The 15,242-nt window shown below is 41.6% G+C and overlaps 1 protein-coding gene across 1 annotated transcript in view; it reads right to left on the bottom strand.

Moving 5' to 3' along the window:
* Nucleotides 1–15,242, bottom strand: part of clec16a (C-type lectin domain containing 16A) — a 246,720-nt gene that overhangs the window by 143,702 nt on the left and 87,776 nt on the right. Inside the window, exons 12-14 of the mRNA XM_080206958.1 lie at nucleotides 9,824–9,950; nucleotides 6,959–7,059; nucleotides 5,489–5,611 (exon numbers count right to left, since the gene is read on the bottom strand). Of these exons, the coding sequence (XP_080063084.1) occupies nucleotides 5,489–5,611; nucleotides 6,959–7,059; nucleotides 9,824–9,950 (351 nt within the window). The remainder of the gene's footprint in view (nucleotides 1–5,488; nucleotides 5,612–6,958; nucleotides 7,060–9,823; nucleotides 9,951–15,242) is intronic.

The raw sequence follows: 15,242 nt of genomic DNA, 5'->3' as shown, positions 1-15,242 counted from the left end.
CAATCTCTTGTGATTTAATCTCTCTTGCCTTTCACCCCCAACAAAGTTTCACCTTCATTCTCTCACCAACTTCCTCCCTCGCCTTTCACTTGTTCAGAACCCATCACACTGTTTTCCCCGCCTCGGTTCTGATGAAGGATCTGAAACATGAATTCCGTTTCTCTCTACAGATGCTTCCTGATCTGCTGAGTATTTCCAGGATTTGTGATTTATGCAACGAGACATTTAATTGCGACAGATAAAGAGTGGCAGAGATTTAAATAAATATTTCCTATACTTTTACAAAATAGTCGAAGTGAGAACAAAGGCATAAAGGGGAGGATGTGGAACAACCTTAACAACCGAAAAGAAGTTGATTCTGGCAAGCAGTAGCAGAACTGAAAATTAACGAGTCATTAGACTCAGTGGCATTCACCATTGAGAGGGGAGCTGGCAGAAGGTTTGACCCGAATAAGTCAGTCATTTGTGCCAGGAGTCTGGAAGGTAACAGATGCAGTGTTTTTAAAAACTGAGAGAAGACGATCCCAAGTTACACAAGCCCAGCTAACCTAAAGTAGACTGTGGGCAAATCCTTGAGAATCTACACAAAGGCAGAATACTGTGGATGCCTGAAATCTGAAACAAAGTCCAAGTTCTGAGTCACTGGCGTCATTTGGAGAGCTGGAGCAAACACGGTGGGCCAAATGGCCTCCTTCTGCACCACAGCAATTCTCTGTGATCTTGAAGATAAACTGTTTCTCACTCCACAATTGCTGCTGAGTATTTCCAGCACTTTCTGCTTTTATGTCAAGAATCTACAACTGGAGACCAAATTAGAGAGCATTTGAAGTTGATCAAGGGCAGTTCATCTGGATTTAATGAAAATATTTCATGTTCAACAATCTAAAATATTTTTTAAAAAGCGACTAGACGTCGCAGATGTAATCTGAACTTTTTCAGAAGATTTAAAAGGTCTCAGTCCAAAAAATTCCGGTATAAGGATAGAAGAAAACACATCAGCGTGGATCAAAAATTAGAAGCAAGTTAATGGGGACAGTAAAGTGGGTCACACGGTGGTTAGCACTGCTGCCTCTCAGCATGTGGGACCTGGATTTGAATCCCAGCTTGGGTGACTGTGCAGAGTCTGCATGGGTTTCCTCCCACACTCTGAAAGATGTGCTAGTTAGGTGCATTGCCCAAGCTAAATTCTCCCTCAGTGTACCCGAATAGGCACTGGAGTGCAGCAACTAGAGGATTTTCGCAGTAACTTCACTGCAGAGTTAATGTACGTCTACTTGTGACACTAATAAATAAACTTAAACGTATCTTTACTTCATTATTAAATCCAGTGAAACTTCTCCCCAGAAGGAGGCTTTCCCGAGAATCCAATGTCACTAACATGGAATGCTTACGTTACGGGGGTATCTCCAATATAACGAGGCCCTAATGACCCATGCCCAGGGAACCAGAGATGACGAGATAATCTTCCTTCTTGCTACATCTTAACAATACCAGTCATGAATACAGTTTTGGCTTAACCACACTCCAGTTTTTCAACTTATCACATCTTGCATTCTTTAGTTGTTAGGAATCCTTTAGCCATACTTTATCTGTTCCTAATGGCATCAACCTTCAAGGTTAATGCCCAGTGGATCTACTTTTGTAGACACTGACTCATCCACCATCTCACAGACACATCAGTTGCAGCATTGCGTGGCACCCCTCCATCTGATGCGAAAGCCACATTCCATCACCCTCCCTACCATTGACAATGAAAATGAACAATTGTGTGGCTTTTCAAAACTACTGCCAAAAACAGGGGCGAGTTCCTGATTATGCAATTCGTAGTAAGAAGAGAGATTCTAAGGAATCAAAGCAACAGATACATTCTACATACTAATATACAGACAGGAAACAAAACTTGATCACAATTCCATTTCACTGATTTAAGCAATGATGTGGTTATTACGAAATATATCATTTGCATTTTTCTTCTCTTTTCCAAGATGCCAGACCCATCCTTCAGTTGTTAATGAAAACAATAAATACTCAGTAATATTTGGGAAAATGTCCTTTTCATTAACAAATAATTCCTGGAATTGATACATAGAAACATAGAAGATAGGAGTAGGAGGAAGACATTCAGCCCTTCAAGTCTGCTTCAGCATTCTTCACAATCATGGCTGATCATCCAACTCAATAGCCTAATCCTACTTTCTCCCCATAACCTTTGATCCCAGTGCCATATCCAGCCACCTCTTCATTATGTTCAATGTTTTGCCATCAACAACTTCCTGTGGTAATGAATTCCAGAGGCTCACCACTCCTTGGATGAAGAAATGTCTCATCTCCTTCTTCAATCTTCTACCCCGAATCCTCAGACGTGACTCCTGGTTCTGGAGTCCCCCACCATTGGGAACATCCTCCCTGAATCTGTTTAGTCCTGATAGAATTTTATACGTCTCTATTGAATCCCTCCTCATTCAAAGTTTATTAGTCGCAAGTAAGGCTTACATTAACACTGCAATGAAGTTACTGTGAAATTCCCCTTGTTGCCGCAATCAAAAGCCTGTTCAAGTCAATGCACCAAACTAGCATATCTTTCAGACTGTGGGAGAGAATCAGGAAACCCATGCAGATTAGGGGAGAACAGGCAAAGTCCACACAAACAGTGACCCAAGCCAAGAATCAAACCCAGGTTCCTGGAGCAGTGAGGCAGCTGTGCTCACCACTGTGCCACCCTTCTGCCATCGTCTGAACTCGTGAAAACAATCCTAACATAGTCAATCTCTGCTCATACATCAGTCCAGCCATCTCCAGAATCAACCAGGTAAGCTTTATTTCACCTGGAATATTAAAACATTAACATTCATTATGAATATTTCCTCTGTCATCCACAACATGGATTAAGTTGCACCCTCTATTTGAATCATACTTCCTCTCTCGGCAATCCTATTTTAATATTTCATGCTGCCTCAATAGTTAAGTTTTGGTGGACAGATCACAAGATAAATGCAGACTAGGAAGCCATAAATCTCATCCCAAATCATTCATCCAGGGAGATAAAAGGTATAGTCCAAGTATCCCAGCATCCAACTAGCCTTGACGATGTTTGCGTCACTATGTTATAGAACAAAGAAAATTATAGCATAGGAACAGACCCTTCGACCGTCCAAGCCTGACGTACCATGCTGCCCGACTGAACTAAAACTCCCTAGCCTTCTGGGGACCACATCCCTCTATTCCCATCCTATTCTTGTATAGGTCCAAATGCCCTCTAAAAGTTATATGAATGTTTTTTTCAAAAATCATACTGGCTTCCATCACCATTTCTGTCTAAGCACACAGTATCCAACAGGGGAGGGGTTCAGAAGAAAAAAATGGAAATTGGGAGCTTATCTCATCAATTTACACGACCATGCATGGCAATGGCTGAAACAATCTTTGGAAGCTTCTTCCATCAATATAACTAACTACACTTCAAAATTTTTTTTTTGTTTTTATTCCAATTCAATCCAGTCAAGTCCAATTCAAAGTCCCAACAAGTTGAGACATTGCTGATCCAAGCTGACAAGACAGGGCTCTCACCTCCTGTCTTGGGCTTGATCTACACAATTCAAGCTGATTGAAGTAGGCATAGCTCCTCCTCCAAGATTTGATCTCATTTGCATCTTAGCCAAAAGGCCGAGATGCCGCTTTAAAAATCGCTTCAAATGAAGCTAAAATGTAACCTAATGACTTCAACCAAGTACAGCATGTCGATACTGCACTTGATCTTAGCCATAAGGCCGAGATACTTCATTTTCTGTAAAGTGCTTTGGAACATGATACAGTCAAAGTAAGTCAGCGTCAGAAGTTTACAGCATGAACAGGCCTTTTGGTCCAACTTGTCCATGCCAGCTGTTTTTTTAAAACCATTAAGCTAGTCCCAACTGCCCATGTTTGGCCCATATCCTTCTTACCCATCTTACCCATGTAACTGTCTAAATGCTTTTTAAAAGACAAAATTGTACCCACCTTTACTACTACCTTTGGCAGCTTGTTCCAAACACATACCACCCTGTGTAAAATTGCTTCACTGGACCCTTTTGCACTTCTCCCCTCTCACCTTAAACCTAGCATGCGTATGCCTTCTTCACCACCCTGTCCACATGTGACTCCACTTTCAAGGAGCTATGAACATGTACTCCAAATCTCTTTGTTCTATAACTCTCCCCAACACCCTACCTTTAATTAAGTCCTGTCCTTGGTTCAATCTACCAAAATGCATCACCTCACATTTATCTAAATTAAATTCCATTTGCCATTCGTCAGGCCACTGGCACTATTGATCAAGATCCCATTGCAATCCTAGATAACCTTCTTCACTGTCCACTATGCCACCGATCTTGGTGTCATCTGCAAACTTACTAACCATATCTCCTAAATTCTCATACAAATCATTAACAAGTGATAAATGGGCGACATGGTGGCACAATGGTTAGCACTGCTGTCTCACAACGCCAGGGCCCAAGTTTGATTCCCGGCTTGGGTCACTGTCTGCAGAGTCTGCACGTTCTTCCCATGTCTGCATTAGTTTCCTCCACAGACTATTGACCCTCAGAAAAAAATTCTCCTTATCTTTCTCCTAAATGGGAGGCCCCTTATGTTGAAAAACGTGCTCTTAGCTCTAGTCCATTTCAATAGGAGAAACATCCTTTCAGGATCCAACCCGCCAAGTCCTCTCAGAATTTTGGACCTCTTAATCAGATCACCTTTCATCCATCTAAACTCTAATGGATACAGGTCCAACCTGCCCAACCTTTCCTCATAAGATAACCTCCTCATCCCAGGAAATCAGCTGGGTGAATCTTCTTTGAACTGCTTCTAATGCAATTATGTTCTTTCTTAAGCAAGGCAACCGAGACAGCACATAATTCTCAGAATGCGACTCACCATCACCATGTACAACTGTAACAAAACTTCCCTGCTTTTATATTCTATGACCTCGCAATAAATGGCAGCGTTCCATTTGGCTTCTTAACCATTTGCTGTTATGGTTCAGCAAACATTCTGAACCATAACAGCAAATTCTACATACTAGGAGACCCAGATCCCTCTGCAAATTCTCTCCATTTAAATAATATGCTGCTTTACTGTATCTCTCAACAAGCTGGTCAACTTCACCTTTTCCCCAAATTATAATTCGTTTGCCAAATTATTGCCCACTCACTTAACCAACCATTATCCTTTGCAAGCTCCTGGCCTCCTCATAACCTGTCCATCTTTACGTAATCAGTAAATTTAGCAACCATACACAAGGCCTTTTCCTCCAAGTCATTTGATATATATTCAGACTATTTGAGGCCCGAATTGTGCACCTGGTGCTAATACACCTATTGTACTTTAAGAAGGGAGTTCCAAGTTTTTGACCCAGCAACAATGAAGAAACGGTGAAGTATGTATTTCACTCAAGTCAATCGAAAAGATACCCACACAAAAATAGTCACTTATTAGGATTATTTCTCACCAGCGTGTGTTGCCTGGTTCATTATCTTAATTAGCCTTTCTGCAAGAACATGGCTGTACGAGCTCTTCTCCTCAGCTTGCTCTGGAGGAACTTGGATCTTTTCCAACAGGTCTGGGTCTATACCTAAATGGGATTAAATTACAAAAAGTGCTTTGAACCATGACAGAGTCTGTTTGTCCTCAAGTGATATGGTAGGCAGCACATTTCTGACTGTACATGTATGCTTTCTGCCCGTACATGTATGCTTTCTGCCCATCATCTTTGGGCCCTTCAGGACAGCATATGCACCTGAGAAATAGATACACCAAGGCCCAACTTACTTACCATCAGGGTCACTGACTGTCAAGTACCTACACCATACAGTCTGTTGGGCTTTTAAGTGCAAATCTACAACCAGAGTTTTGGATCTAATTCCATCCACCTAATGAGGAAAAATAAATGCCCCCTGGAGATGAGGCGGTGCGTAGTGATATCGTCACCACACTAGAATCCAGACACCCAGGGTTAAATCGCACCATGGCAGATGGTGAAATTTGAATTCAGTAAGAATCTGGAATTAAAAGTCTAACGATGACCATGAAACCATTGTCGAATGTCGGAAAACCCATCTAATTTACTAATGTCCTTTAGGGAAGGAAATCTACCATTCTTACCCAGTCTGGCCTACATGTGACTCGCGACCCACAGCAATATGGTTGACTTTCAAATGCCCTCTGAAATGGAAGGCAATTTGAGACAAACAGGGCGGCACAGTGGTTAGCACTGCTGCCTCACAGCTTCAGGGACTCAAGTTCAATTCCCGGTTTGGGTCACTGTCTGTGCAGAGTTTGCACATTCTTCACGTGACTGTGTGGGTTTCATGCAGGTGTTCTGGTTTCATCCCAGTGCTCCGGTTTCCTCCCACACTCCAAGATATGCAGGATAGGTTGACTGGTCATGTTAAATTGCCCCTTAGAATCCCAGGAAGCATTGGTTAGAGGGATTAGCAGGGTAAATATGTGGGGTGAAGGGGGTAGGGCCTGGGGGGGATTGTAGTCGATGCAGATTCGATGGGTTGAATGGCCACCTTCTGCACTGCAGGGTTTCTATGATTTAGGGATGAGCAATAAATGCTGAGCCCAGCCAGCAATGCCCCACATCCTGTAAAAAAAAATGAATAAATGTCCTTAAAATTTCAACAATTAGGAAATAATTCCACAACAATTTCCACATACATTGATCACAGCTATCCCCAGATAATATAAGTTACACCTTTACATTTTCAGGATAAAAATGGGGAATCTGAAGGACACTTTGCAGAAATCATTGAGAAATCATCCACTGGATCAGATAATACACACAATGAACATGCCTCAGTTGAAACAAACTGCTCCATTGTCAGGAAAAATTAAGAGGAGAAGTAGCAAAAACACCAAAGTCTGAAGCCCAGAAAAGATCAAGTTTTCTTATCAAATGCTAGCAAAGACTAACCTTTGTTGTGAGACATTGCAAAGAGGAGGCATAAAACGAACAATGCATAGTAATCCTCTTCAGAGCATTCCAGAGCACTGTACACCATATCTAGGAATGGTCTGTAGGGTTGAAATGGAGAAAAATAAGCAGAAGGAAAATGCATCATAAGTTCGATAATCAGGACTGGAAGAATTCTCAATGTTATACAAAAATATGTCACTGTGTAGTTTGTTGAGTAGTTAGTTGGTTTGGACATATGATCATGCTGAAAGTATAATGCCACATGTAGATTTGTAAATTTTAAAAGGAATATTTTAAAAATGTTTAGTTTATTTCACATTATCATCTCCCTGTGAATGAAATCTAATGAAAACTATACAAAAAGAGCAATTTTCATCCCTCCAAGACCTGCCATGTTAGGTTAACGAGGGCTATTGATTCAGGACACCTTAACAGTCTTGGGAAACACACCACTGATCAAATAACTGAATTTATCCAGCATTTTGTTTTGATCTAATCAACATGTGTGGAGAGGACGGACGTGCTAACTGATCTGTTTCCAAGATTTTCTCTTCTGTTTCAGATTTCCAGCATCAAAGAGGTTTTTTTACCTTACTGTTTGGGAGAGCAAAGCATCGAGTAGGTTTAAGAACTGGTCTAATTTGCAAAGCATTTGTTTTTCGTTATAATGGAACTTTGATCAGAAATGTTCACCTAGCCTTTGCTTCTCTTTCGAGTTCCTCTGTGTCATTACTTTATATATTATGCTTATTCAAAGAATACTTTTATCATTAAATATTTCATAACTCTGGTTACTTCAAACAACGTTATGCAGATTAATCAGAAAGCATTAAAAACATCATCGCTAAAACATAGCTGATGAATGAACAGGCATATATTTGGAAAATGTAGTGAGTTTGGTCTAAATTTAAATTTTAGATTAGATCCATAAACATCTGCTCCGAGCAAAAGATTAATGAATAGCCATACAAAAGGTATCATTCATTCAATAGTTTAGATGGTGATAGGCTAAGCAAGTATACCAGTGGTTCAGCATTGCTAATATCTGCTAATCACTACTGTTAGCCATTTAACAGTGATCCAGCATAATTTCATATTTGACTCAATCCTCAGCGTGGTGGCACAGTGGTCAGCACTGCTGCCTCACAGCGCCAGGGATTGATTCCTGGCTTGAGTTACTGTCTGCACATTCTCCCTGCATCTGCGTGGATTTCCTCCAGATGTTCCGGTTTCCCCCCTCAGTCCAAAAGACATGCCGGTTAGGTACACTGGCCATGCTAAATTCTCCCTCAGTGTACCCGAACAGGCACCTGAGTGTGGCGACTAGGGGATTTTCACAGTAACTTTGTTGCAGTGTTAATGTAAGCCTATTTGTGACACTAATAAACAAAGTTCAAAAATTTCAAATTCTCATCATCATCATTTATTTTTAGCACTGTAACATCTTTCAAATCTAACCCTGCTTCAATAAACTCTCATCCCATCCTTCATTACTGTTACCTATTTCAATGCACTCACAGCTAGTTCTTGTTTTCTACCCTTCTAAACATCAGTTCATCCAAAATTCCGTTACCATGCCCTAGCTCACACCAGGTCCTGTGGCCACTGATTGTACCGGCTCCTGGTTAAGCAACAGCTCAATTTTAAAATGTGTATCTTTGTTTAAAAATTCCTCCGTGGTCTCACTCCTTGCTGAATTTTGTAATCCCCTCTAACCCTGCAATGCTCCCAAGATATCTGCACTCCACCAATTCTGGCCTCTTCAGCAGCTCCCATTTTAAGCAGCCACGCCTTCATTCATCAAGATCATCAACCCTGGAAATTTCATAGAATCCTAGAATCCCTACGGTGCAGAAGAGGCTATTCAGCCCATTAAGACTGCACCGACTCTCAGGGAGTACCCAGGCCCTTTCCCCTGCTCAATTCCCGTAACCCCACACACTTTTTTTGCAACGCTAATCCATCTAACCTATACATTTTTGGACTGTGGGAGGAACTGGAGCACCCTGAGGAAACCCATGCCGACATGGGGGGAATGTGCAAACTCCATAAAGTGACTCAAAGCCAGAAATGAACCTGGAGCTGTGAGGCAGCAGTGCATCCTTAACTTTTTTTAAAAAAAATCTCTCCACCTCAGTTATTTCCACTAAGACTCTCAGAACATGCCACTCTGACCAAGCTTTTGGTCACCTGCCCGAATGGGACTCCGTGCCGAATATAATTTGATAATGCACTTGGGATGCTTTACTAAGCTAAAGGTTGCTGTTATTGTTGCCTGCGCTAATAACCAAAACTGTTTCATTATATGAAACCTTTAAAGTGCATTTTATAACATCCTGAATAGCACACTGGAGTACTGAATGGAGATTGAAATAACAAGGTTGGCATGACTAAGTGTGTAAAAGGAAATACAGCATTTTTGTTGAATACATCCATTTCCCACTGTTAATGACTCCTTCCCCTACAGTCACAGAATCACAGAATCTTACAGTGCTGAAGACAACCATTTGGCCCATCACCTCTGGACTGACCACAATCCCACCCAGGTCCTATCCCCATAATCCCATGTATTTACCCTAGCTAGTCCTCCTGACACTAAGGGGCAATTTTTATAGCATGGCCAATCCACCTAACCCGCACGTCTTTGGACTGTGGAGGGAAACTGGAGCACCCAGAGGAAACCCACAGACACAGGGAGAATGTGTACATTCCATACAGACAGTTACCTGAGGCCTGAATTGAACCCAAGTCCCTGGCACTGTGAGGCAGCAGTGCTAACCACTAAACCACCATGCCGCTTTGACAACATTTTCTTCTTTTTAATATCTGAACAAGGCTTGAGTAATAGAAATTTAATCGCACCTTCTTTTTGGATTGTCTACCCTCGAGGCAGCAGCTGTTTTCTCTTCATCAGTGGTATTTTGTTCGGTCAAGCCAACGTTCTGGGGGCCTGATATTTTGCATCGTTCCATAATAACCATCTCAATTTCTTAAAACAAGAGGAAAATTAACTTAAAAAAAAAACTTATTTTGGATTAAAAGTTTCAGTTACAAACAAATGATGATTTATTTGGTCCCAATGCATTTTTCTGAGCTCCAGTATTAATGATGAAAATGATCCTCATTTTTGAATCACAGCTTATTAAAAAAAATTTGAAAATTGACAGCAATGCACTGAAAGAACTGTGGTAACAAGTAATGATAAAAGTTCAGATTCATTACTCATTAAACATTCTTGACAACGAAACTTTTATAAAAAGTTTTTTTAAACTTTGTTTTTAAATATTTGCAGATCAAGCAATTTAAAGGTAATCTTTACAAATGCATGCCTAAAGGGAACTGCTCAACCACATCAAGTACATTATACAGTGCTGTGCACCAAGAAGTGTGTTCCGTGGATGGCTTGTTGATTAACCATGTAGGCTGTGGTGTACAAATTCTTTGAAGAAGCTCTGTTTCAAGAATTTTCCTTAGGCCAAGTATAGCGCTCATTTTGCATCACTACAAAGCAGCTTAAATGCTAATTTAATTTATTATTAAATAAAAGTTCTAATCCTGACATGAGCAGATTTGCTGACAGAGCACATTGTAGTCACAGAATGGCAGAACCTTGACCTCAGAGACTGAACACCAATTTCCTTGAGACCACAACTCAACTACCCAACATCCAGCTGTCAATTGCCACACTGTGACTGATTTTGTCTTGTCCTATGATTGCCAATTCAATGTTGGGCATTTCTCTGTGGGTTTGTTCTAGATTACTGCAGTTTGCAAAAGTATTGCACTTACCTTGTAACTGGTTGCACTCTGTTGTTCAAGGTCCTTTTGAGTTTCTTCCGATACACAAATTGGTTTCTTGCTGCACTCAGCACCTCTGAAGACTTTTTGATTTGATAATAAGACACACTATAATCCATCTACACCGGTATCTCTCTTTTCATAAAACTGTCACTTCATCAGTTCCTTCCTTTGCACTAAAGTCCAACCATTAAGCTGAAAACTGCAAGCTGCATTTCTAGCAGTGGTGTGGCCAGCCACATGGACATTTCAGCACAGTGTTGTGGGCAATTACCTGAACCAAGTGTAGACAACATCTCATGTCTAGGAGACAGTCAGGATGGTACTGCATGGGAACCAGGATTTGGAGTAACTGAAGTTTGAACCGCGCACTTGAGGAACATTTCTCTTTGGTTGTCAATCCCCATTTCTTCCAGAAGTCTTTCAACCCTTAGAAAACCATTCAACTCCATTGTTCCTCACCTTACTTTTTTTCCCCAAGACTTCTTTGCCCCACAATGCAGAGCCTGACCAAGGGTCATCCACCTGAAACATTAATTCTGTTTCTCCTTCCACAAATGCTGAGTATTTCCAGCATCTTTGGTTTTTATTTCAGATTCCCAACAGCTGAAATATTTTGCTTCTGATAATGTTTCTACCTTCTTCTGAAGCAAGACAATCCAGATAAAGTTGTTTCAGTCTAAGAGGGAGTGTAAGTTGTGAATAGGGCATAAGGAGGCTTAAAAGGGATGCAAGGACATAGATCTGGCAAAAGGAGTATAACATGAGAAAATTGTCCATTCTGGCAGGAACAATAAAGAAAGCATATTGTCTAAATGGTGAGAGATTACATATGCAGAGGGATCTCTGCAAAGTACAAAGATGAGCAGGTTAAGTTGACTGGCAACAGTAAATTGCCCCTTAGTCCCAGGGGATTAGTGGGTAAAAAAACATGGTGTTACAGGGACAGGCCTGGGTGGGATAGTGGGACAGGCTCGATAGTCTGTATGATTTCCCACAACGACTTGATTGAAACAAAATTCTGAGGGGGCTTGACAAGGTGGATGTGGAGAGGATGCTGCCCCTTGTGCAAGAATCTAGAATGAGGGGTCTGTTTAAAAACAAGGGGTCACCCATTTAACAGAGATGAGGAGAAATTTCTGACAGTTGAGTGTCTTTGAGAATCCACGTCCCAAAAGGTGCTAGAAGCAGAGTCTTCGAATATTTTCAGGCAGAGGCAGATAAATTCTTATTAAGCAAGGGGGTGAAAAGTTATTGGGGATAGGCACGTGGCGTTGTAATTGCAATCGGATCAGCCATTATCTTATTGAATGATTCAAAGGCTGAGTGGCCTACTCCTGCACCTAGTTCTTATGTTCACCTAATCTTCTCCCATTTGTACATTATTCTATCGTCAAATCTGCCTCCACCACACCCAATAACATTCAGTTCCTACCAGCCCACATCTCAGGCACAAAAGGACTAACATGAGGTGGTGGTGGGCTTTCTTAACTATAGCATTGGCATAGAGAGACCAAGACAAGTTGTTGGTGATCTGGACACCCAGAAACTTGAAGCTCTAGAATTTCTCAAGAGGTTAGTGAAACCTGGCACGTCCACTACAACTTTTCCCAATTTTTTACAGATGCACCATAGCAAGTATCCCCATCTGGTTGCATCACAGCTTGGTATGGCTCCAACTCTGACCAAGACCGCAAGAAACTACAAAAGGTTGTGAATGTAGCCCAGTCCATCACGCAAACCAGACCCCGCCCCCATCCATTGACTCCATCTACACTTCCTACTGCCAACATAATCAAGGACCCCATGACCCCGGAAACACACTCTTTGATAAGAAAAAAGATACAAAAATCTGAAAATATGTACCAAACGACTCAAGAAAGTCTTCCCTGCTGTATCCGACTTTTGAGTTGTCACAGCATATATTAAGCTGATCTTTCACTTAATGGTACCTGTAACTGCAACACTATATTCTGCATCCTATTGTTGGCGATGGTCGTTGCCTGACATTCGTGTATCACAAGTTTTACTTATCACTTATCAACACAAGCCTGAATATTGTCCAGGATGTGCTGCATATGGATATGTCTGCTTCACAGTCCGATGAGTGGACAATGGTGTTGAATATAACGAAATCATCCACAAACATTCCCACTCCTGACATGATAAAGGGAAGGTCATTGATGAAACAGAAAATAATTGGGCGTGGGACAATACCCTGAGGAACTCCCAGAATGATGTCGTGTGGCTGAGATGATTGACCTCCAACAATCACAACCATCTTCCACTGGGCTAGGTGTGACTCCAACCAGTGGTGGGTTTTCCTCCGTTTCCCACAAGCTCCAGTTTTGCTGGGGTTCTTTGATGCCAGAATTGGTCAAATGTTGCCTTGATGTCAAAGGCCATCAACTCTCACCTCATCTCTTGATTTTAATTCCTTTGACCATGTTTGGACCAAAGTTTTAATGAGGTTAGGGCAGCATGATGACACACTGCTGCCTCAGTGCCAGTGACCCGGGTTCAAGTCTGCCATTGGGTGACTGTGTGGAGTTTGCACATTCTCCCCATGTCTGCATGGGTTTCCTCCAGGTGCTCCAGTTTCCTCCCACAATCAAAGATGCGCTGGTTAGGTGAACTGGCCATGCTAAATTGCCCCTTTGTCCCAAGATACATAGGATAGATGGATTATCCATGGTAAATATGGAGTTAAAGGGATAGGGCAGGGAAAGGGTCTGGGTAAGATACTCTGTCAGAGATCGGGTGCACACACAATGGGCCGAATGGCCTTCTTCTGCACTATAGGCATTCCATGATTTTATCAAGTGCCCTGATGGAACACAAACTGAATGTCAGTGATCAGGCTATTGCTTATTGCCAATTGCCATTTGATAACGCTGACAATGACGTATTATCGATTATAGAATAAGTGATCATAGCATCCCGACAATAGAGAAGGCAGCCATTTGGCCCATTGAGTCTATACCAGTCACAATCCCACCCAGGCCCGATTTCCGAACTCCACATATGTACCCTGCTAATCCCCGACACTAGGGTCAATTTTGCATGGCCAATCGACTTAACTCACGTATCTTTGGACTAGCGGGGGAAACCGGAGCACCTGAAGGAAACCCACAGACATGGTGGAGAACATGCGGACTCCTCACAGAAAATGACCCAAGACCAGAAATAATCTTGGATCCATGACACTGTGAGGCAGCAGTGCTAACCACTGTGCAGCCCCTGTTCACTTTGCTGATGAGCGAGAGCAGACTGATGGAATGGCATTTGGTCGGGTTTGGTTTGTCTTGCTTTTATTTGTGTGCCCTGGATGTACTTGCGCAAGTTTCCACATTGTTGGGCAGATGTCAGTGTTGTAACCATACTAAAACAGTTTGGCTAGGGGCATATCTTGTTCTGGAGCACAGGTCTTCAGCATTACTGCCAGAGTACTATCAGGGCCTTTGCAGTATCCAGTCCATTCAGCTGTTTCTTGAAAGCATCTGGATGAACTGACCTGGTTCATGTATGGAACCTGGCATTTAGCAGTAGAGGGGATCATAATCGATAGCTTAATAGAACAAAGGGCTGTATTAGAATTTGGCAGCACAAAGGGAATAGTCCTACAAATGTGTACCAGTGAATGAGGGATGCATCATGGTGTATTCCCTATTCACTGGCACACGTACGTATGACTATTCTTTTAGTACTGCCAAATCTGTCACGTATGTTTCATATTAAAATAAACTGTGAAATAAAAATAAATACATAGGTAAAGGAACATGTTGCAGGTTCATCACTGACAAATACAATAATGATCAAATGCCCAACTCAGTTTTCACAAGAATTATCGGTCACAAATTTAATCTCCAATTAAATACCTTAGAAAAATCAAAAAATCTCTGCAGTACAGAAGGAGACCATTTGGCCCATCGAGCCTGCAACAACCACAATCCCACCCTGGACCTATCCCTACATATTTACCCTGCTAATCCCCCCAACACTAGGATCAATTTAGCATGGCCAATCAACCTAACCTGCATATCTTTGGAGTGTGTGAAGAAATGGATGTGGGGGGGAGGCAAAAAACCCCACCAATCTACATTCTCTGATTATCAGCTATGGCACATCAGATCTACTAGTTCCACATTGTACAAATGCTACACTAGGTGACAAATTATAATGCTAACTCAAGTTGCATAGGCATTCTGAATCAACAAAAAAGATCTAACCATTTGAATTAGTTAACTCTAAGGTTGAAGTGCAGCCTTCAGCTCTGCACAATTATATATTCAAGTAATAGCAAGACACTATTAACTTTTGCATGTTTAACTAACTATTTATCCCCAGAGTGGTAACATATACCACCACTTGCATGTGCACTGCTGGAGATTAAACAGAATTTAATGGAAAACAGAGCCAGTGCTGCAAGGACATTCACTAAAAGGGTGATGGAGCATCCATAAAGCAGTACACCATTTCCATC

The sequence above is a fragment of the Carcharhinus amblyrhynchos genome, chromosome 18, assembly GCF_965287045.1.
Source record: "Carcharhinus amblyrhynchos chromosome 18, sCarAmb.v2.hapA, whole genome shotgun sequence".
In the NCBI taxonomy this organism is placed as follows: domain Eukaryota; kingdom Metazoa; phylum Chordata; class Chondrichthyes; order Carcharhiniformes; family Carcharhinidae; genus Carcharhinus; species Carcharhinus amblyrhynchos.
Note: the sequence above shows the minus strand (reverse complement) of the source record. Positions and strands in the feature narration are given on the sequence as shown.